The sequence below is a fragment of the Dipteris shenzhenensis genome, chromosome 8, assembly GCF_047967505.1.
Source record: "Dipteris shenzhenensis isolate YYH24624 ecotype China chromosome 8, Dip_SZ_1.0, whole genome shotgun sequence".
Lineage (NCBI taxonomy): Eukaryota > Viridiplantae > Streptophyta > Polypodiopsida > Gleicheniales > Dipteridaceae > Dipteris > Dipteris shenzhenensis.
Genome location: NC_141603.1, coordinates 36,429,947 through 36,454,642, shown reverse-complemented (window position 1 = coordinate 36,454,642; position 24,696 = coordinate 36,429,947). Strand labels below are relative to the sequence as shown.

At 46.8% G+C, this 24,696-nt stretch overlaps 1 protein-coding gene across 5 annotated transcripts in view; it reads left to right on the top strand.

Moving 5' to 3' along the window:
* The window catches only part of LOC147899447 (carboxyl-terminal-processing peptidase 2, chloroplastic-like), a 156,963-nt gene that overhangs the window by 16,761 nt on the left and 115,506 nt on the right, over window positions 1-24,696 (top strand). For all 5 annotated transcript variants that reach the window (XM_087378393.1, XM_087378392.1, XM_087378394.1 and 2 more), the window contains exons 3-5: window positions 15,976-16,071; window positions 16,464-16,842; window positions 17,039-17,188. In XM_087378393.1, the coding sequence (XP_087234519.1) occupies window positions 15,976-16,071; window positions 16,464-16,842; window positions 17,039-17,188 (625 nt within the window). The remainder of the gene's footprint in view (window positions 1-15,975; window positions 16,072-16,463; window positions 16,843-17,038; window positions 17,189-24,696) is intronic.

Sequence of the window (24,696 nt, the reverse complement as noted above, 5' to 3'; positions counted from 1 at the left end):
TGAAATGCAAACCCCTCCACTCCTTCCCACTGCGGGAGACCAGATCTCCGGGCCTCTCCCAGGAAGGAGGTGGCGTCTACGTCTGATGTCTGAGGCAAAAACACACGCTCTTGTACCAAAAGGAAATCCACAGCCTTGCGAACCACTGCTCTTTGTAACTCCTGGCGAAGTAACAAGTGCTGGGGTTGCTGACGTGTTCGATCGTGGAGTTCGTGCATGTTCCAACTCACCAGGGTCCAACTCATGGGGAGGCGGGGGGGTGGAAAACAAGGCTCTCCTGTGCGAAGGAGCCTGCACTACAACCTCTGACTTCTGTGACTTCGCCGGTGGTTTGGAGGGGGAGTAGTCCAAATCCACTCGACGCCGAACTAGTGGCGTAACTGGCTCGATGCCTACCTTGATGGCCCACTGCATCAAGAAGGCGGCCTCGACTCCAAGCCTATCCATGCACTGTTGTAGCGTCCAGTATGATGCTTGCTTAAGCTGAACCTCCTAGGCGAAGCACACAAATAGCTGCTCCCAAGTCCCGTCTATCTGCAGAAAAACCCAAGTGAAAAGTGGTAGTCTTCCCATGGGAGACCCACAGTTCCCTCCCTTGCGGGCCTAGCCACTCCTCCATCATGCTGAACATCTGCTGTCCCATCATCAGATCAAACAGCGTGGGGGTCCACTACTCCTCCCCACTAGCTGAGAAGTGAAATTCCCAGAAGGGACGAGTGCAAGAGCCGTACACTCCTATGGAACCCCCTTTTTGGGGCTGTAAAATCAAGACTGACACCTCTAGAGCAAGCGGGTATCTGTCAGGAATCTCTAGGTAGTTCCTGAAGGAGATGGAGAGAGTGAGAGCTTGAGAGAGTGAGAGAGTCGAAAGCTTAGAAGCTGTAGTTGCAAAATAGAGTGTAAAAGAGTACAACACAAAGTAGAGTTGATAAGGTTTTGTCATAGTGACAAAACCTTAGTAGTCACTAACCATAGTTAGTGAACTAACTGCAGTTAGGGGGAAAAACCTCTAAATGAGGGAAAAGTGCCCCTAACTAACTTATTATATTACATTGGTCACTGCTGAATTATATCTATAATTCCAACACCCCCCTGCAGTGCCAATGTCATGTACAAGGCTGATCAATCACCAAACGGATATAAGTTCAGGGCACTGCGAAATGCCTCGAACTTCTCACGTGGTAGTGCTTTGGTGAAAATATCTGCAACGTTGTCATGTGTGGACACAAAGATCATACTGATCTCTCCTGCATGCAACTTCTCTCTGACGTAGTGATAGTGAACCTCAATGTGCTTCGTGCGAGCATGAAACACTGGATTCTTTGCCACTGCAATGGCACTCTGACTATCAGTGAGAATTGGAGAAGGACCCTCCAAAGACAGATGAAGATCAGCAAATAAACGTCTCAGCCAGACACATTCAACTGTTGCTGTGAAAGCTGCCCTGTACTCAGCTTCACATGATGAGGTAGCCACTGTAGATTGTTTCTTGCTCAGCCATGAAATGCAAGATTTTCCCAAAAAGAAACAATTGCCACTAGTGGACTGCCTAGTGTCATAATCACCAGCCCAATCTGAATCACTGTAGGCATGCATCTGCAAGTCACCCCCCCTGGGAAATAGTAAGCCAAAAGACTTGGTGCCTTGCAAATAACGGAAGATGCGCTTAACTGCCTGCCAATGCATAGTTTTGGGGCTGTGCATGTACCTGCTCACCTGAGATACTGCAAACTGAATATCAGGCCTAGTATTGCAGAGATATATGAGGCATCCAACAGCTTGACTGTAAAGTGTGGCATCAACTGATTCTCCTGCATCATGCATTGTGAGTTTCAGCCCCGGTTCCATAGGAGTAGATATGGGCTTACACTCTTGCATGTTAAATCTGTCCAAGAGTTTCTGAACATACTTGGACTGAGACATAACAGTGCCACGTCTCTCATGAGAGAACTGGATCCCCAAATAAAAGTGAAGCAGCCCCAAATCTGACATATCAAAGTGGGTCTGCAAATCAGTTTTGAAATCTGCAATTTTGTCGTCATTGGACCCTGTGAGCAGTAAGTCATCAACATAAAGAAGGATGACTAATATTTCCCCCCCATCCATCTTGATGTAGAGGGTGCTCTCAGTAGGACTATTGTGCAGCCCCTTGCTGGTCAAAAAGGCATGTATCTTGGCATACCATGCACGAGGGGCCTGTTTCAGCCCATATAAAGCTTTATTAAGCTTGCAGACTTGAAGTGCATTTGCTGTAATTCCAAAACCCGGAGGTGGTTTGACATACACCTCTTCCAGCAAGTCCCCATTTAAGAAGGCTGTTTTGATGTCCAACTGATGAACATTCCACTCAAAATGTGCAGCCATTGCAATTACTGATCGGATGGTAGTCATCCGGGATGTAGGAGCAAAAGTCTCCTCATAATCTATGCCCTTTTTCTGAGCATAGCCTTTAGCAACCAGCCTGGCTTTATATCTGTCAATGGAGCCATCTGGCTTCCGTTTGACTTTAAATACCCATCGTGTGCCAATAGCATGTTTACCCTGTGGCAAGTCCACAACATCCCAAGTCTGATTTTTTGCAATGGACTGCAACTCATCGTGCATGGCATTCATCCAATGCACATTACCTTGTGCCTCTTCAAATGTGGCAGGCTCCTCTTCATCAAGGAGAGTACCTGCATATGCTGATTCACTGAATTAGCACCTTCCATGTGCCTTGCTGCACTGCGAGTCCTGCCAGGTAACGGAGCATCAAGTTTACTCTCTCGGAGAGTCTGTAACAGCCAGTTTGGGACTGTTTTTGCTGCATGTATGTCTGCAATTTCTTGCTGTACCACTTGTTCCACTTCCTGTGGAGGAGGCATGACATCCCTTGGCGGAGCTGAAGCATGTGAAGGTTGCTGTAAATTCTGATTTGGATCAGAAAAATCAGCAGGGGAACCCAAATTAATGGGGTAGCAACCCTTGAAAGACATCTTCTGAAGGTGAAGGCATTTGAAAATCAGCCTGAGTGTAAGCTGAATTTTCAGAAAATATCACATCTCTACTTACAATGATTTTGCGTGTAGCAGGATTGTAGAGACGATACCCCTTGCTTTCTGCACTGTATCCAACAAATATGCATTTGATAGCTTTATCTGACAATTTGTGCCTAAATTCAACTGGCACATGTGCATAGGCAAGGCATCCAAAGACTCGGAAGTGATCCACTGAAGGCTTCCTGTCATTCCAGACCTCAAAAGGAGTTTTTGTTTTTAAAGCCTTAGTGGGAGCCCTGTTCAAAATGTAATTGGCACACATCAAACCCTCTAACCAGAATTTATGAGGCATGTGTTTGCTTTTCAGCATACATCTGTCCATCTCCATGAGGGTTCTATTTTTCCTCTCAGCTTTGCCATTTTGCTGAGGGGTCAGCTTGACTGTGAGCTGATGCACAATACCCTTTTGTTTGAGAAAAGCATCAAATTCTGCAGATAGGTATTCCCCACCTCTATCCGTGCGTAATGTCTGTATCTTGAGCCCTGTTTCATTTTCAACCATGGCTGAAAAGTGTTTAAACACTGTGAACACTTCAGATTTCTTTTTCAGCCCATAAACCCAAGTAAAATTGGAGTAGTCATCAATAAATGTGACAAAGTAGAGATGACCACCCAATGAAGGAGTCCTCATGGGACCACAGACATCACTGTGTATAAGCTGCAATTTGCGAACAGCTTTAACTGAACCATCCTTCTTGAAGGGAAATCTATGCATTTTACCTAAAATGCACCCTTCATAGGCATGTGGAGGAGGTATCTCAAGAGGTGGCAATGCATCAACCATTGAAAATTTCTGAAGTGTCATTAAGCTGTTGTAATGCATGTGGCCATATCTGGCATGCCATAATTCTGCATTTTGCATGGCAACTGTAGGGGTAGAAATTGCCAAAGCATGAGCTGCTCTTTTCTGAAAAATATCAAGCTGAAAAAGCCCACGCAGCAGAGTACCAGATAACATTAAGGCATAGTTAGCTTCCCTGTCCCGGACAGCACATTTGTCATCCTCAAAGATGACCTGAAATCCATCTCTGTTAAGAGTGGACACTGAAAGGAGATTTTTGGTTATGCCAGGCACATATAAGACATCAGAAAGTCTGAAAATTGAGCCATCAATTGCAGTGAGCTCAACTTCTCCTGTGCCACGTACTGAATATGAGGAGTTGTTGGCACAAGTGACTTTCTTACCAACAGGGGGTGGATTCAAGGAAGTAAAAAGACACTTCCTTGAAGTGATGTGCTTGGATGCACCGCTGTCAAAATACCATGTGTTCAGTGTTTCATCAACACTGAAAGCAGATGCATCTGAAGGAGAGTCAAAACTGCAAGTCAAAAATGCATATGTATCATCACTGCAAGAAGCTGTACTATCCCGAGCATCTGGAACAGCCAACCTAGAATCAGAAATGCAAGATAAAAAGGCATAATCTTGACCAACAAAGTTGGCTGCAGCATCTCCACTGTCAGATGCACAAGGGGCTGAATCTGAAACAGCCATTCCTGAGCTGTTTTTCTTTTCCTTTGCAATCCTTTTCTTGCATTCTGCTATGTGATGACCTGGCTTTTTGCAGTAGTGACAAAAACCCTTCTTTTTGGGCTTGCTTGCATCACTTTTAGCCTTTTGTGAAGGCTGTCCTGACCCACTGGAAGGCTGATTTGCTGCTGTTTTTGCCTGTCCCTTTGTTTTTGATTTGAATTTTGAGAGCATGGCTTGTTCACCTGCACGTGAAGCCAAATTTTTCCTGGTCTGCTCTTCCTGAAGCAGAAGTCTTATCAGCTCATGAAAAGAAAGAGGATTTGCACCCCCCCTCAATGATAAATTCAGCGAAGTATGAAAGCTGAGATAAGACTCAGGAAGAGAATTCAGAGTGGTTGTAATCATCTCTGAATCAGGAATAATTTCATCTATGTTTAACAACTGCTCTCTGAGATCTTGTAGCTTAGTGAGGTGGGCTGACATGGAGTCACCCTCCTCCATATGTGTATTGCTCAACTCTCTTTTTAAAAAAGATACCCTGGCATCATTCCGTGCTGCATACATGCTTTCCAAAATATCCCACGCTGCCCTGGAGGTCTTACACGACCGGATATGCGGAATGATTGATCTTTTCACTGAAAGAGAGATGCAAGACAAGGCTAAGGCATCCCGTGAATCCCATCTCTTTTGCTCAGGAGTATTAACTGTAGCTGCACCAACAACTTGTCCTGCAGCTGCACCTTGTGCACGACCTCTTCCACCTCCTTGGTGAGGAGGGGTAGCAGGTGCAATATCTGCTGGTCGGATTTCATCCCCATTGACATAATCCCATAAATTGCGAGAAATCAGAATATTACGTACCATGAAACTCCAGAGGGAGTAGTTGGTACCATCCAATTTGTCTTCCTGAGAAAGACCACCGAACTGAAAATCATTCTGATTTTGATGGGCCATATCTGAAAAAGGAATTGAAGCAGATACAAAGCTGAATTCCCTTACTGGGAATAAAATGCACAACTCCCAAAAACCACACCCAAGCACGGGCTGTATATGCAACTTAGATTTCTGCACTTGAGCTGTCAGAAATCTGTCCAAGCATAAAACACTCTCCAAAATCTGCCAAAAGTGTTCCAAACACTCCAAGAAAGGCAGTATGTACTGAATACTCCAAAAAATGCTCTCCAAACACAAAAGCCCCAATTTGTGACTAGAAATTGCAGCCAGAAAGGGGTAAAAATGCTAAAAGCCCCAAATCTGCAATTTTAATACAAAAGCCCCAAATTTCAGACAAATCTGCAATTTTGCTCTTGTTATAGCTTCAAACTTGCCCAATGATTGCAATGTCTGCAATCTGCAAAATGTCCCAAATGTACTTGCAGAATACTTAGCCAAACAATGGCTGTCTGCAAACTTAGCCTGCCAAAGATCACCTGCCAAATCTCTTGTCCAAAACCAAGGAGATACCTGCTGCTGTACTGAAGCAGATTCAGTACAGATTTACTGTACTGAATACAGTACGGAGATGCCGTACAATTTGTACGGCACCGTACGGCTGGTACGTCGACGACAGGTACAGATGGCGATGTACGGCGCGCAGGTACGGTGAACAGGTAGGTACGACGGCGTACGGTGTACGGCGCTGTACGGTGTACGGCCACAGTGTACGGCGCTGTACGGTGTACGGCGAAGTACGGCGCAGATGACGAGGATGTACGGCGGCAGCAAATGGCGACACCTGCGTAAGGCTTCCGTACAGTCGTACGGACTGTACGGACGGATTGGAGCGGGCTGGAGCTTGAGGTAAGGCGCTGGTATGAAGAAGGAGCAGAGGGCACACAGGCCTAGAACCTGCTCTGATACCAAATGAAGGAGATGGAGAGAGTGAGAGCTTGAGAGAGTGAGAGAGTCGAAAGCTTAGAAGCTGTAGTTGCAAAATAGAGTGTAAAAGAGTACAACACAAAGTAGAGTTGATAAGGTTTTGTCATAGTGACAAAACCTTAGTAGTCACTAACCATAGTTAGTGAACTAACTGCAGTTAGGGGGAAAAACCTCTAAATGAGGGAAAAGTGCCCCTAACTAACTTATTATATTACATTGGTCACTGCTGAATTATATCTATAATTCCAACAGTTCCACGGTGCTAGCCTCCAAAACTCTCTGGGCAGAGGATGACCAGGGCGGGGTTTAGGACGTGGAAGCTGAGAAAAGGGCCCCAATGACCCTGACTGTGAGGAGGCAAAGCTAGGGCTGGGCCGCGTCAAAGAGTGCTCAGGCCATAGGTCAAGACGAGAAAGGGCGGGAGGCGGGTGGGGAGGGAGGAGGCTGCTGTAAGGGGGTGGGAGGGGGGGCGAGAAGGAGAGGCGGGGGGGGGTGGGAGGTGAGAGTAACATCAGCTGGGGGTGGGGGGGTAGGATCAGGGGGGGCAACGGGGAGGCGGAGGGACCTCTGAAGCTTACTCTATTGGGGCTCCAGACTCCTGCTGAACGGGAACCTGGGTACTCTACTCTACTATCACGTGCGGGTCCGAGGTGAGATCGAAAAAGCTCTCCTCCTCCATCTGTGTCCGGTCTGGAGACTCGGCTGGCACCTTCCCCTTCCCCTTCCTGTGTCCTGGGAAGAAGTAGTCTGTGCCTTCTTGCGCTCTTTAAGTTTGACTCTCCTTCTTTTGTTTTTTCGAGCTGATTTGGAGGGGGCTTCTTTTTCTCCACCTTGGTCCAAGTCCCTTGGGAGTGCTCAATTCAAGGTGTCTGAGTCTGTTGCTGCCTCGCCTGCTGCTGGGGCTTGGTCGACAGACGGCGCTGAGCCTCCCTATGCTCGTCTCTAGTGAGGGGCCCTGCCCATCAAATAGTCCCGTGCCAGGTGAACCATCTGTCTGCCTCGAAGACACTACCCAAGCAAGCCAGAGATCTCCACGTGCTGTCTGAACTCGCCTCCATCTAAGCTCTCTAGGAGGATCTCCTCTGGGAGGGACTCTGGATGCTCTGCGATAACTCGGAGGCGGGGTACCCCGTCGTCTGCCACTATTGAAATCGTTGCCTGTGGCGGAGATGCTAGAACTGTGCCAAAACAATTCCCTATGGAAGGAAGAATAGATCTGTACTCCTTCGGAAGCCCTAGGAAGCGGAGCATCCCTGGGAATCGTGGCACGTGATGAGTCGAATCCATGTCCTTGACTGTGAAGCCATGGTACCAAGGAAGGAGGTAGACTACATGAGGGCCTAGTAGGATAGGGCTCTGCTCGACAAGGGAGGCCGTGGTGTCGGGGGAGTTCAGCTGCATGAGGAAGACTCCTCTCCCATAGATCGTGACCTCCTGGATGTGGTCAGCCCCTAGGGCTAAGCTCGGCTGAAGCCAATCCTTGACCTCTTTCCTTGAAGGGGCGAGCCCAACAATGCGACCCACCAGGGCCCTGTCCTGCAAAACCTCTACTTCACACTTGACCTGCTGCTTGTCTTCCGGAGAGAGCATAATCTTAACCACAGTGGGGGTCGAAGGTGCTGCTATGTGAGCCCTTCTTGCCAGACCAAGGGTTGCTGTCAAGGTCAGTTCTCCCGAGAAACAAACACTGCCCTCCAAGTAGTGCTAGAGCTGTGAAGCAGAAGCTGCCTTGCCCTTTTGCTATGCAAAGGCGTGCAACTTTTTATACTCAGCAAAACTCAGATTTTATGCTGATTTTTTGAAAGTAAAAAGACTGACAGATGGGTGGAATCTGAAGGCAAAAACTGACTCTGCAACTGTCTCTTCTTTCCTTTTTTTTTTTGGGGGACAGTAACTGGATGAGTAACCGACTGGTTACACTAATCAGACTAACTAACTCTGGTCTGGTTAGTTAGGAATTGAGCTCTAACCAGAGAAGTTGGATTGATCCCAGTCTGGTTACACTAACCAAACTGGTCTGATTAGGTTGAGTTAATTGGACCAGGGTTAGGCTAACCGGGTACTGGTTCAACTAACTAATGTCAACTAACCAAGGTCAACCAACCCAAGGTCAACTAATTGCAGTTAAGTTAACTAGGATTACCCTAACCTCAGTCAGCCACTGCAGAGAGGCTGGAGAGGAGGATGGAGATGATCTCTACCTCCATGATGGACGGTGAGGCTGGAGAGGAAGCCTATGGCGACGTGACGGGAACAGAGGGTAGGGGCGAAGGTATGGATGGGGAAAGACCCAAGCAGTCGTTTCATCCAGGCTCCACAAGTCGCCGCGTAACAGCAACGGCTCCCAGGTCGCATTTCAATAGCAGTTTTTAAGCTTTCTACGAACGTTGCAACAAAGAAAGTGAGTATACACCCAGAAGCTTCTTGCCCGGGCTATTAGCTTGAGGGTTGGCGATGCTAGGTGGGGAGGGCTGGTGAGGCAGTGAGATAGGCTGGTGCAAGAAGGGTCCTGATGCGGTTGCTGTCGCAGCATCAAATCTCCTTCCCGTCGCTTTGCTCTTTTGTCGCTAACCCATCGCTTAGCTATCCCTTCAGCTTAGCCCTCCACTCAACCCATTCTCCGTCATTGATAGAATTTTGCTTGGCACTTCAACTACTCACCATGATAAGTCCATGCAACTCATAGAAATACACTCCTAGCGTCTAGGAGTGAGCACTTACCCCCGAGAAGAATCTTAGCGACCTCTATGGTCTTTCAGACTGGCTGCCTCATAGGGATATGCAGCCCTCTCCAGGACCATATATGTCCATAGTCTTTGCTACTTGTTTCCTCATTTTTAGTCCTTCATGTTTGTCATTTTGTTTCATTGTCTCTGTAACTTCAGATTGAGTTGGGTAGGTTTGTAGGCTAGGGCAAAGCAATGGAAGCTCAAAATGAATGAGAGAAGACAAAAAACGAGATGTTGTAATGAATTGCTGCAAAACTGAGTGGAAGCTCAAGAGAGAGCCAACATAACAAAACCTTAGGGCAAAGTGCTCTAACTGGACTAAGTGTCCTAACTATCCTAAGTGGTACATGTACTAAGTGTACCAACTGATCTGACTGACTGCAACTAGGCATACAAGACACATACCAAGGAATGAGTGGCACCTATGGATAGCCCATAGAATGGCCTACAAACCCCCCTCCATGGTATGAGTTGAAGTATCCTGGACACGTCTCAGAATACCTGAATATCTAGTGTCATGGTTGCAAATGTTCATACTGTAGGGATAAAGCAACCTATGACTGTACATAGTACAACAAATCAAGTCACAAAAGGTTCTAAGTTTAAAACTTGCCGGAAAGCTTGAAACTTAGGTCGAGGAAGAACCTTCGTAAAAAGATCTGCCAAGTTGTCTTCAAAGGGAACATAAGACAACTGAATATCACCTGCTGATAATCTCTCTCTAACATAGTGATAGTGAACCTTAGTATGCTTTGTGCGGGCATGGAAAACTAGATTCCGTGCAACAGCCAAAGCACTTTGATTATCAGTGAAGATGACGCTAGGAGCAGTCTGACATGCATGAAGATCTGCAAGTAACTTTTGGAGCCAAACACACTCCACTGTAGCTGTAAAAGCTGCTCTGTAATCAGCTTCACAGCTGCTGTGGCTGTAAAAGCTGCTCTGTAATCAGCTTCACAGCTAGAAGTAGCAACTGTAGTCTGCTTCTTGCTGAACCAAGAGATGCATGAGTACCAAGCACGAAACAGTTGCCACTATGTGACACACAAGTGTCCGAACAGTCAGCCCAATCACTATCAGTGAATCCATGCATAACAAGTGAAGAATCAGCCTCATAAAGGAGGCCCAAACGCTGAGTGCCTTTGAGATACCTGAAGACACGCTTCACAGCCTGCCAATGGTGCGTAGAGGGGATAAGCATATATCTGCTCAACTGTGAGACAGCATACTGAAGATCAGGTCTAGTATGGTATAAATAAATCAAACAACTAACTTCTTGCTGATAGAGGGTAACATCACATGCACCGCTGCCATCCTCAGAAGAGAAGCGAAAACCAGGCTCTAATGGTGTGGATATTGGCTTGCAATCCTCAAACTAAAAATGCTGCAAAAGCTGTCCAATATAATTGGATTGTGACATCAAAATGCACCCCTCATTGCTAGCAAATTGACTGCCCAGATCGTGATGCAAAAGACCAAGATCAGACATAGGAAATGTCTTTTGCAAGTCAAGCTTAAAAGCTGCAATTTGCTCAGCATGTGTCCCAGTCACAAGCATGTCATCCACATAGAGTACTAAAATCAGCAAATCTGTCCCACTCTTGCGGATGTAAAGAGTAGCCTCAGTAGGGCTGTTTTGAAAGCCAAGTGTAAGCAAATGAGCATGTATCCTAGAATACCAACCCGGGGTGACTGCTTCAATCCATAGTGGGCTTTCTTTAAGCGGTATACCTTACTTTCAAAACCTTCAACCTCAAAGCCAGGATGTTGGGAAACATAGACCTCTTCTTGCAAATGCCCATGAAGAAATGCCGTCTTAATATCAAGCTGATGTACCTCCCAATGAAAGGTGCCTGCTTCAATCCATAGTGGGCTTTCTTTAAGCGGTATACCTTACTTTCAAAACCTTCAACCTCAAAGCCACGAGGTTGGGAAACATAGACCTCTTCCTGCAAAAGCCCATGAAGAAAAGGCATCTTAATATCAAGCTGATGTACCTCCCAATGAAAGTGGTGGTTCAGCTTTCCGTTTAATCTTATAAACCCATGTAGTTCCAATGACATTCTTGCCTGGAGGCAAGTCACATGTGTTAATTGATAGATAGAATCCAATTCAGCTTGCATAGCCTTCAACCAACATTCATTCTGAAAGGCATCCTAATGGCATAATGGCTCTTCATTGCATGCGTTAGCAACAATCAATGCACAAGCGGCCAAATTAGCATGCTCTTTGCGGAAAGCTGCTCTAGTACGGGCTGACAGAGGAGTATCTTGTTTGCTGTCTTTTAATGTGTCAAGGAGCCAATGGGGGACCTTTTTGGGCTCCTGTATTACAGCTCTCTCTTGTCAAGAGCCATGTGCACAATGTCACGATCAAGCTAAGGCATATCAGGCTGTAAATGGGGCTGAATATCATGATGCACATGTGGCTGCAAATGACCAATAGATGTAGGAGGAGCAACCTCATATGTGACATCATCATGAGCATCTGACGGAAACAAAGGCATCAAGCTGTCAAATAGATATGGGGCATCAACAATGGGCTGTTTTGGACAGTCCAGCAAAGGCATAGAGGAGGATTCAATAAATACATCTCTACTGACAAAACACTTGCCTGTGCAGGGCTACTAGAGCTTATAGCCCTTGCTCTCTGAGGTATATCCAATAAAAATGCATTTGACAGCTTTATCATCCAACTTTGTGCGTGTTTGAGATGGCACATGTGCATATGCCAAGCATCCAAAAGTCCTCAGGTGAGAAATCCTGGGCTTATGACCTATCCAAGCCTCATAAGGTGTGATGGTCTTCAATTCCTTGGTGGGACATCTGTTCAAAATGTAATTTGCACACATAACGGCATCCAACCACAACTTGTTAGGCAAGTGCTTGCCTTTCAACATACACCTAGCCATCTCCATGATTGATCTATTCTTTCTCTCAGCCACGGGATTCTGCTGAGGAGTGTGTAAGTCACAGTGCATTGATGATGTATGTGAGGCAAAAAAATCAGCAAATTCCTTTGACATATATTCACCCCCCTATCTGTATTAATGTGAGCAATTTTCAGCCCACTCATTCTCAACCAAGGCAATAAATGCTTGATGCATGCAAAAACTTCAGATTTGGATTTCAAAGCAAAAATCCAAGTATACTTGGTGAAGTCATCAATAAAGGTGACAAAGTAATAAAATTCCCCAAGAGCTGCAACCCGCATGGGTCCACAACCATCACTATGAACCAAATACAAGTTGCGTGAAGCACCAACTCTCCCATCCTTGGGAAATGCAAAACGGTACATCTTACCAAGCAAGCAAGGTTCACAAACATGTTTTGAAGGCATTTGCATTTTTGGAAGATCACCAACCAGACCACTCTTATGTAGCTTCACCAAAGCCCCAAAGTTGAGCTGTCCAAACCTCTCATGCCACAAATGGGTATCTACCATGGTAGAAGAATCAAAAGCATATGCATTTGCATCTGCAACTCCAGCATCATCCAAGCATTTGTCATAGGCATCAAGTCTGCCCTCTAGTCAATATCCCAGTCAACACCATGGTAAAGGCATGTGTAGCATCACAGCGAACACCATCAAAGAGAACCTGATAGCCACAAGTAGCTATGGCTGAAATAGAGATGAGGTTCTTGCGAATGCTTGGAGCATAAAGCACATTCTCTAGAGTGACTAGACCATCAGAAACAAAAGTAAGAGCACCTTGCCCAATGCCTTTCATTGTATATGATGCATTATTGGCACATGTGATTGTTTCCTCCGGAGATGCATGCTCAAGGGAGCTGAATAATTTCCTACAGGAAGTGATGTGCTTGCTAGCTATCAGGATTATACTGACATGTAACAAGAAAAGCCCAATGTTGGTCTTGAGCAAAGTTGGCTGACTCATGTCGATCATCTGGACTAGGAGAACCAGATACTACAAGACCAGACTCTTTCTTCTTCTTCTCAGATGCAATTCTCAGATTGTTTCCTCCAGAGATGCATGCTCAAGGGAGCTGAATAATTTCCTACAGGAAGTGATGTGCTTGCTAGCTATCAGGATTATACTGACATGTAACAAGAAAAGCCCAATGTTGGTCTTGAGCAAAGTTGGCTGACTCATGTCGATCATCTGGACTAGGAGAACCAGATACCACAAGACCAGACTCTTTCTTCTTCTTCTCAGATGCAATTCTCTTGATGCATTCAGAAACGTCATGCCCAGGTTTCCTGCAATAGTTGCATCTTTTCTTCTTCTTCTTATCCCCCGAAGAAGCAGCATCATGGGAGTGACGAGCATGTGAATAAGGGGGTTTACCAGCTGAAACCTTGCCTTTGCCTTTGCTTTTATGCTTGGCAGCAAAGGCTTGATCACTAGCCATAGAAGAATTGCGGTTTGCACGGCTTTGTTCTTCCTTCAGTAAGAGGGCAACTAGCTGGTCAAAGGAATAATGGTTGGCATTGCCACCAGCAACCAACCTCCATGTAGTAGCAAAGCCATGATAAGAGTTAGGAAACCGATCAAGGGTATTAGAAACAAGTTGAGAATGACACACAACATCAATGTTAGCCATCACACTGGAAAGATAGGCATCCATATTACCACCCTCTTCAAGCTTCAAGTCCTTCAACTGCTTGCGGAGATAGGCAACCCTCGCCTCATTTTCGCACCTAATATAAGGATGCAAGTTGATCCCACGCTTGCTTTGTTGTCTTGCAAGATAGGATATGAGGGATAATAATCTTTCTAATTGAAATAGCAATCAAGGCATGTGCTTTGGTATCACGACCATCCCACTGAATCTACTCTTGTGTAGGAGGCACAATACTTGTAGTAGAAGATGCAGTTGCTCCAGAAGTAGCATTAGACCCATCACGAGATGAGCTTGAAGCCGTACCTATAGTACCAGAGGTAGTGGTTGTAGCACTAGAAGCAGCATTACGTGTAGGTTTGACCTCAAGCCTGAAACAATGTTCCACAAATTATTGGCAACCAAAACATGCCCCATCATGTATGCCCACATGGGGTAATTTGTGCCATCAAGCTTGTCCTCAGCCCCAAGCATCCCAAACAAATCATCCTTGCTGCTAGTCATGGTGCTGAAATTTAAGGCAACTACACCAACTGGCAAGACAAATGAGAGAAGGGAAACCTCTCAAAATCAAAAGGCAAAACGCTGCCCAAGCTTCAAAGCTTTTCACTGCAAAAGACTCTACTGTCTCAAGGTGTACTTGTTGCAAAATTTCCCCTAAAGGCAACACGAGGCCTTTCCAAAATGCAAATGAAGCAAAGAAAGGGCTGTTTTGCAGAAATTGGAAAGAACCAATGCAACAAAGGCTTACCTAATGATGTAGCCTGAAAATACAGTAGGGAAAGGCTCCAAATGTGAGCAGAGCTTGCCAATGGTTGGGGAAATGGATCGCTGACCTGCTTTGATAGCACTGTAGGCTAGGGCAAGAAACGGAAGCTCAAAATGAAGGAGAGAAGACAAAAAACAAGGTGCTGTAATGAATTGCTACAAACTGAGTGGAGGCTCAAGAGAGAGTCAACATAGCAAAACCTTAGGGCAAAGTGCCCTACCTGGAGTAAGTGTCCTAGCTGTCCTAAGTGGTACATGTACTAATTGTACCAACTGACCTAACTGGCTGTAACTAGGCCTACAAGGCACATATCAAGGAATGAGGGGGACCTATGGATAGCCCATAGAATGGCCTAAGGATAGATTTCGGGGTGTTTGGTCTGTCGTTAGCGTAGGTAGCAGGCCCTAGCGTCGCCGGAGCTCTTTCCCGACGTCGGAATGTCTATAAGCATGCTTATAGACATAAGTATATAATCTGTACACTTATGTGCACAAGCATGTGCGTGGCGTAGTGGCAAAAGTTCACAGCCTCCACAAGAGAGGTCATGGGTTCGATCACCAGCTGGGGGGTTCACGCCTCAAATGTCTATAAGCTTTTGCACTTAGTGGACAGCTTTTCCGGCGACTGGCGGGGTGGGTCCCGGCCTATTGAAAGCCCCGCATAAGACAAACCAAACACCCCAAAATATATCCCCAGGCCATAGAATGGCCTACAACGTTTACTTACCCTAGTACAAAAGTATGTTATTTTTCTCGTACAACGGAGTTATGTCTACAACTCTCTGGACCTTGTATTTTGTACTTGGTTCTTTTCCAGTCCCATAGATCCCAACAGGTCCCATGCAAACTTTTTTCATTTCATATCTCTCTCTCTCTCTCTCTCTCTCATGTAGACCCCCACGAGGCGAGACCTCGACATGACCGTGACCCGGAGCCTGTGACCCTGACTCACAGATCACACTTGGGGACATCCCCTTCTTGTTTAGGGTCGGAGCCCGACCGATGGGGGTCACAGTGGCCTTGGTTAGACGCAGAGCTACGACTAGGAGACGTACCAAGACTGCACCCTTGAGGGGGCGACAACGTTCTATTACTGACCTCATGCCTATTTATTAATTTATGCAAAAGACTAAAGAGGCCTACGAGTCCAAAATCTGAAATCCATTGTGCTCATACACCCCATATTGGGGAACTAGAGGCGTGTGTCATACCCCTACAATGTGTAGCCTAGCTGAAAGACTCACATGCAGAGTGGTGATTAGGTTAACCAATAGGAAGGTCAGGTCTTCCAAGGAGGGAGTTAGTGAGGTCGATCTTCTAATGATGGTTAGGAATCTCATGGGAAATCTTTAGGCTCACAGATTTCTTGCTAGTCACATCAGTTTAAGTTGCATAAGCTTATTTAGTTGTCATACTTACAATCAACTAGCATTTTTTCATGGCTGCATACAGCCATGTTTTCATGCACACATCGTCTATGCCTGAAACTGGTTTGATTGTTGCAGGTGGTGCTAGAGTTGTCGAAGGGCACAGATTTAACGAAACAACCTGTGGATCTGTTGTTGCATTTGCGCCCACATTTTCAATGGAAAATGCTCAAGGTAAAGCCTTTTATTTAAGAAATCGGTTGATTTTTCTTAATGAAAATAGATGATTGAAATATCTATTGTCATGTGATGGTGAGCTGGACAGTGCTATAGCCTTTTCTTGAACTCTGATGATTCAATTGATATATTTTAAACGGATGTCTGAATTTTATGTCAGTGATGTGACAGTAAACTCGTCATTAATCTTACTGATGTGTCCATGAAGATCAATGATGAGTCCATGGCAAGATCACGCACGTGGTTTGCTTGACAATGGATTTCTGGGCTGAGATAACAGATGTATAGACTATGCACGCGAAAAGACTGTTTTGTTTCTTCAATGATTTGCCTCACTCTGTTGACTTCCTTCATATTTATAACTGCGAAGCTTTTTTGGTTGTACGTAGGTGAATTTCGTCAGGCAGAATGGTGTGATGCAAGCAACAGGACCCGTGTCTGCATCGTATTTTTGGAGAAATAATCTGAAAAGGGCCACAAATTTAACAGAACCCAAAAATGATTCGCCTGTCTTAAAGGATGTACAGAATGGGCTTCAACGATTCATGGGTTGTGCTTTGCATGTTTATCTGTGCTGTAAGAATTTGCAGTGGCAACTGCTTCAATTAAAGATTACAAATTATCCCTCTTCTGGTGAATCGATGACAATTTTTCCAACACTGCGTCACAATCTAAAACAAAAAGGTCTTCTGGTTCTGATTGGATCTGTCATGGCTGCCATGTTAATTATGGTTGCAACACCCTCAAGTTATTCTGCTTCTCCAACCTGTGAGTTGTCTTAGGCATTGCTCCTGGTGAATGATCTAATTGTAGTGAATGTTTTGTAGCCTGCACACAATAATTAGGATCTGTTGCACTTTGCAGGTAGGAGATTGAATCTTGAAAACAAATAATAGTTGAGGGTATATTCTGCTCCCTGTCTATTAGGGGACCTGTGTCATGTTGTTCTTGTATCATCATGCAGGGGCTCTCACTGAAGAAAATCTGCTATTCTTGGAAGCTTGGCGCACAATCGATCGAGCATACATTGATAAAGCCTTTAATGGGCAGAGCTGGTTTCGGTACAGAGAAGACGCATTAAGGCACGAGCCCATGAATAACAGGGAGGAAACATGTAAGATGCAGCCCTTCTCATATTGGGGGGGGGGGAGAGAGAGAGAGAGAGAGAGATGTATTAAGTTCAGCTACCAGGGAACGGGAATTTTTCAAAATTTCAAGTGCCGGAACGGGAACGTTCCGGGAAGGGGGAACGGGGAACGGGGACTGGAACGCCACGTCATATGACATGTCATCAATTCATATAAAAATATGCCAATTGTGAAAAGAATGAGTAGATGGAGGGAGTAGATGGATGGAGGGAGGGAGTAGATGGAAGGATGGAGGGAGGGAGTAGAACGATGGAGGGAGGGAGTAGCTGGATGGAAGGAGGGACGGAGGGAGTAGTTGGAGAGCTGCTGGATGGAGGAGTCGGGCTGCTGAAGGAGGGAGAGAGCAGGTGGAGGGCTGCAGGTCGAAATGGTGGAAAAAAGGCGGCCGCCGCTCGCGGAACAGGGTTGAGGAGGAAACCCTAAACCTGGAACGCCGGGTTTAGGTCCGGAACGGGTTCCGGGTACCCCGGAACGGGGTTCCCTGGTAACACCCTGGCTGGAACGTTCCAAACAGGTTCATGAACCTGTAATCAGCAGCACTTGGCTCTACGTTATCTTTTCTGCACACTAGAACTCCATCGTCTTCGTCTTCCTCTTCTTGTTCTTCGTCATCACTTGGGCCGCGACGTTAACCAGCCGCGGGGAAAAATGTGCTACTCGGCTTCCTGTTGCTGATATTCGCAGCCAACGTATCCTCCTTATGCGCACAAATGATTTAGCAGCCATGCACACAGCCATCACCCGGCTCAACACCGCCATCCTGCTGGACAGAACTGACATCGGACCCTCCCAAATTAATCCTTCTTGACAAAATCGACATCGGACCTTAGGCTGATTTTGGGGGTTCCGATGTCAGTTCTGTCGAGCATGGCTATATCTCGGCTCCTTTTCGTTTCCCTTTGCAATATGATGCGTCGCTGGCTTTTTCAGGCGAGTGCATGGCATGCGGGGGATTGCAGGGTTCCATCTTCTCTGGAACAGGGTTCCACGCGTTCTGCATGGGGGAACGGGGTTCCCTGGTAACTATGGTATTAACGTCTCTAGGAGGCCTTGCGGGCCTATGAGACAAAGTGGAAAACCAAAAGGTAACTTGTACAAGCCACTAAGGTGTGAATCAAAGGGCTCACTAAGTTGCTGAAAGCTAAAGTACTAAGCTTGTGAACAAAATAGTAGCGTAGCAAAATATTAGAAGACCTTAATTCTTCTCAAGCTCTTTTCCTCTCAGGCGCCTCAGTTCTGCCACATTCCACCTCCTTTCCGCTGCCCCTACCTGTTTAGGTCTTCTGCCATAGCCGCCTCTTTCTCGACAGTCTGCTGCACTCATTTCCACCTCTCCTTGCAGCCTTTTTGCGCTTATTTCTACAGCCAGCCACCTCCATTCCTTACTGCTCGGCACTTCCTTAAAGAAGCGCTTGCACGTGTGGACCTTCAAAGCTGTTTTGGAGCTTTTCAACGCCGATTCTAGGGTTTCCAGGCCGCTGCAGCAGAGTCGACCACCTTTGGGCATTGGTTGCAGAATTTCGAGGCTTTTTCGACCTACTTTGAGGCTCCTATTTCATTTTCGAGTCGTTTTGAGGTTGCTGCTCCAGAATTGCCTTTACCAGAAGTTTTTTCAGACTGCTCCTAGCCTCAAGCTCATCTACAACACCCATTTTACTTTGTGGAGGCCTGCTACATCACTTTGGGCTATTCAAGGGAGCCGCCTTCCATGTGGACAGCCTGCTCTTGCATGTCGGAGCACCCTGCTGAGACGTTTTGAGGATTTCGGACCTGCTACAGCACCTTGAGCTCATTCTTGCATTTTAGGGCATCTACATGTTGTTTTTTGACTTGGGTTCACTCAGTTCTGCATTTTGGGGCATTTAGAGCACCACTAGACACCTATATATGCCCTTTTGCACACAAGGAGTTGGCTGTTGTGTTTTGGAGCTCGAGACCAGCCCATTCCTTTGCTGGTCCTTCATCTCAGCTTGCTGTCCGCCTTCATCAAGGTCTTTGCCATCATGACTTCATTGTCTTCTAGTGCTTTGCTCATGGAGAAGTTCAAGGGGGAAGGTTTTCCCACATGGCAAACCAAGATGCAGCTGCTCCTTATGTGTGGTTGAGGACGACAAAGTTGAATTACTTGATCAGCAGCAATGCAAGCTTTAGGAGCAGTAGAATGCAAAAGCGATTGCCCTCATTGAGTTTTTGCTTTGCCGACTCTCTCATCCATCATGTGGACTTAGTCAATAGCTAAGGAGATTTGGGATCACCTTGAGACATTGTTTGGTAATAGAATCACCAACTCCAAAGTCTTTTTGAAGCTCAAGTTTTATGAAGAGAGTGATGAGTTGAGTGATAGTCTAGGGAGGTTTCAAACTCTTGCTCAACAACTTTCAAGTTTGAAAAGCCCGCCTGATGATCAAGATAAGATGGCTGTCCTTATGAAGAGTATGCATGGGATGAGCAAACTCTTGAAGTACTTCACCTTGCCACTACCACGTTTGATGATTTGGTGGCACTACTCATTGAGAAGGACCGTTGTAATAAGGGAGCCACTCTTGCCTCTCCTAGATACAAGTAGCCACAGCTTAGGTTCATGGCCTCTCATTTTGGGCTATAAGATCACAACCTTTATTGATTGTCTTGGGGGCAAGGGGTTGTTGTTGGCTGATTTGATGATACAGATACTATTATATGCAGATGACATAGTCCTCCTATCCTCGTCAGCAGTAGGCTTAGAGTGGCACCTAGAGGTCCTAGAGGTGTTTTGCTTCAGAGAGAGAGATGGCAGTCAATCTTGGGAGGACCAAGGTTATGATCTTCAATACCTCGCGTGCGATTCTTCACCGACACAACTTCACTTACCGAGGGGAGCCAATGGAGATTGTACAATTGTACATCTACCTAGGGGCAGTCTTTGCAGGACGAGTCTTCATGATAACCCATGAAGCCAAAGCACCACTCGAGTGCAGGAAGCTCTAGCTTAACTAGAGAGATTATGCTTCCAGGCACATTTCTAGGACCCCCGATGAAGGGCACCAACAGCCATGTATGCTTCTAGGGAGGTGATCTATCAGTAAGTGGTGGCGTTTCGAGAGGTTGAAGGTGATCAGGGGCTCCAGGAGGATTTGGAGAAAACCCTATGTTCCCCACGAGATCATACAGACAAAGTTCGGTATAACACCTCTCCAAGTTCATGCCATCTTTGAGACGGTCACCTATCTGCACAGGGTTGGGGCCTTACTGGCTCCCATTATGAGCTGAGAATTTGAAGCCAGAGTCCACTAGAGTAGAGATTGGCTTGCAATCCTCAAACTGACCGAGATTTTGGCACTAGAGAAGTCTATACGCCTAGCTAAGTGGGGAATTAGCACGGCTTGGTACACACGCATATCCAAATGATTTCATAGTCAGGACATCTAGATGGACCGCCTCCTCATTTCAGTACAGCTTAGATGCCCCTGACCACCTGATTCCACAAGATGAGATCAGCCGTATCATACAGTTGGACCTACTTCAGCTCCATACGTCGCCGGCTTGGGGGGGACAGGAGTTCCCCACCAAGATCCAATTCTACTGAGATCATTTCCTTTGAGTCTCGGTGCATGGGGTGATTCTCAGACCCCAGTATTTGGAGGATAGACGAGTCTTGCATGCCTTGAGGATTGCCATCGGACAGATGCGGGTCTTGTCCCATCAGTTGAGAGTTGAGACAGGGAGAGCCACATGTACACCCAGAGAGCAACAAATCTGTAGACTATGCACCTTGGAGGAGGTAGAGACAGAGGAGCACTTGATGTGTACTTCCGTATACTATGAGATCTGAGGACGATATCATTGCGTATTTCAGGATGGACACGGGTTCGGACCTCTCCCGCGACTGATTCATTGCGTATTTCAGGATGGACATGGGTTCGGACCTCTCTCCCCGCTGATTCATTTCCAAGACAAGGTTTGTGTTGGTCTCTATTTGATGGAGATGCCACGACATATAGGGACCTTGCTATGCCGCATCAAAGAGTAGGAGGAGGCATTGGCACGTGTGACAAAAACTAGATCGAGCCCAACGACATGTTATATATTTTTACACTTTTGAGTTTACCCCTAGACATAGCAGAGTTGAGGAGGAGGACATAGCTGACATGAGGATTGAGTGGGCCAACAGGATGAGACGGCGATGTGGGAGAGAGCCAAAGGTGCGGAGACTGACTAGGACAGACATGATGGAGGTCTAGCCTATCACTTCCATATTCTGAGGGGATCGCTCCCAACCAAAGGAGCTACTATCGACATGACCCGCTGGATACAGAGATCACGCCCCCTACCACCGAGAGAGATGACTCGACAGACACAGATACAATATATTTTTTCCGTCGTGCCCTCCTGGTGGCTACTCTACGCCCGGCGAGCGCTACAGTAACCCTTGTTAGTGACACTCCAAGGTCTGAAGATAGATGAGATGTCAGCTAGTGTGAAATGTGCATTTGTCCTATGCCGAGTGTGCCACGTCTTGGTCACGGGGTCTCTGCCTCTTCTGCTATCTGTGATCAGGAGGGCAGTATGCTCTGGCAAGAACTCTGTGATCATACTCTGGGATGGACCAGACAAGGTGTCTTGCCCCTGTCTTTGTGATCTGATGAGATGCTCTCTATGTCGGATAGCCTCGTGAATGAAAGCGGCAAGGCACCTCTGATATGGGTATGAGAGGAGTCTAGAGAGGTCCTCGAATCTGTCTCTGAAAAGGCAATGGTATTGCCCACGGATATCGTAGTAGACCGGGCAACAGAAGGCAAAGTGGTCCTCTGACTCAACTTCATAATGTGCAAATACAGCTCTCTTTGGGGAGACCCTGCGCTTGTCCGCTCTCAATATGGAGTCGGTGAGATGACACACGGAACTGTTTAATGGCAATCCTAAGTGAGTGGTAGGTGGATCTAAGTGCACCTGGGCAGGATTATGAAACCCTCCTTGGAGATGCGTAGGTAGTGGTCCTGATAGAAATTGAGCTTCACAAGAAGCTCTGTGTGTGCCAACTAGAACTACTTCCCCAGACAGCAGACAGAGATCTATTACGGGCTTCTTGCCTACACTGTCTAGTCCGACATAGGGTGTACCTTGACGTTTCACGTGTGCGTTGCACTGTATTGTATTGTATTGGATCAGATTTCATCTACTGTGAGGGAGGATGATGCCAGAGATGAGTATGAATATGTGACATGCATGATGATAGCATGGACTATGTCTACATGGTTTTTTTTCTCTAGCATGGGTTAGGATGCTCGCTTGGTAGCTCCACCTTTTGCTCATTGTATCACGTTTTCTATTAGTCTAATAGACCCATCGGTCTTTCGTAGACTTTAATAAACTTTTCTCTCTCTCTCTCTCTCCTCCCGCATAGCTCTTCCGCTCAGCTCCTCCGCAACTCCTCCGCTCAGCTCTCAACTCCTACGCGCTCAGGTCCTCTTTCTTTCCCTCTTTCCGCCAGCTCCTCCCTCCTAGCCCTTCTACTCAGCTCCTCCGCCGCTCAGCACCTTTGCTCAGCTCTTCCCGCCTTGCTCCTCCGTTCCTCCCGTTGTTGTAGCCTGTTGCAGCCCCTCTCGTCTAGCTTCTCCATCTCAACTTCTCCCGCCTAGCTTCTCCACTCATAGATCCTCTCGTTCGCCTATATCTTCAGGGTTGTAGGCAGGCATTGATTTAGGAACCCCTAGCTGAGCTAAACCCCCATCTCAACTAGGGGTTTAGCTTAGCCAGGGGGTATAGTAGATATGGCCAGCAAAGAATGGCCTAGCTTAGCCTCTTCGTCAAAAACCCCCTCCACTCCAACGACCTCCGACAGCAGAGCTCGATACGCCTCAGTTGTAGCTAGGACTCCTTCCTCATATGTGCACATATATGAACAAGGTGGACGTTTTGACCGACCCATTATTGGGTATAACGAACAGATTTGCTTCCTACAGGATCAAGTGTGAGAATTGCGGATGCAATTGGCAGATACAGTAGCTCAAATCCAAGTTTGAAAAGGACTAGAGGTTGTAAAGTCTTGCAATGCTTCTCTGCAGTTAAGAATCTAGTCCAAACTGAAGTGCAGACAGCCAAGCAAGAAGTGATTGTGGAGTTTGATGCAAAGGCAAACAAAGCTGATACTAAAGAAGAGATTAAAGAACATGCAGCTAGAAAGGATAATGCTCTGAAAATCAGAATTGGGGGGCTCCCAAATGGATGGTATAAAGAAGAGGATTCATTCAATGATACCTTTACATGTGTCAAAGCAGCCATGCCTACTATTGATTGGACAGCTAACGGAGATGACAATCTTTATGATCCTAATGATGTTGGTGGAACTACAGCAGTCCGGATTAGTGATCATAATGGTCATGCCATCATTACATTCAACTCATGAGGTTTACGTATAAAGGTTCTACGACAATCTCATAAGCTGAAAGGGACTTAGCTGAAGAACTCACAAGAGCTCAACTTAAGGATAAGGCAACGGAATTAGCCAAGGTTAAGGCTGACAAGAAGGACGGTAAATGGGCAGTTTATCGTGATGGAATAGCAATTATTAAAGAGTTTAAATCTAAACCAAAAAGACTCTTCCACCTCCATCCCCGCCTCCTCTCTGCCTCCATCCCGCGTCAACCTTTGCCTCCCTCCCTGCCTCCACCTCCGCCTCCGCCTCCTTTCCCCGTCTCCATCACCGCCTCCCCCTCCCCCTCCGCCTCCATCTCTGCTAGCTCCTCCCTCCACCTCCACCAGCCCAACAAGCCTCTCCCTCCATCGCCGCCAGCCCCTCCCTCCCTGCCTACTCTTCTAGCCCCCGTGGGCTGTCCGCCTGCCCCCGCGTGGCAGACGACCAACATGCTGTCGCGACCCCCCTCTAGCCTCCATGCGGGCTGTTAGCAGGCCACCCTGCTGCTCCTACGAACCTGCTGCTGCAACCAGCCATCGGGCCTCCAGCGCCGATACCTGCACCACCTGCACCAATACCTGCCACCTACCATACCACTCCCCGCCACCTACTATGCCACCTTCAGCTACAAGGGCCCCAAGGCCCCCCGTAACCTGCAAACAGGGCCCCAAATGTCCCCCGTGATCTGCAAATAAAGCCTCAAAGGCCCCCGGGGCTGCTGGCGATTGATTCCAGGGCTCTTAGCTCCCGTGAGCTCATTGTGAGCTGCTGTACTTGCGCCAGGGCGTTCAGCCTCCCCTCTCATGAGTTGCTGCGGTGTTCTTGGCAGCTCAAGGGTTGCTATGGGCAGCCCTTAGGTGGTGGGCAGTCCAACCAAGAAGGGCCTGCAAAAAAGAGCAGAAAAACCAGTAAAATCAGAGAAAAAAAGAGGCCATGGAAAGCTCACCCGATCAGAAAACCAGAGGGGACAAAGACAGGAAATACAGCATAATTTGGACTAAAGGGCAGAAAGTAGAGGATGGGAATGCCAAAACATGTCTATCCACTATCAAAGAGGTATGTAAGCTACAGGATGCTGAA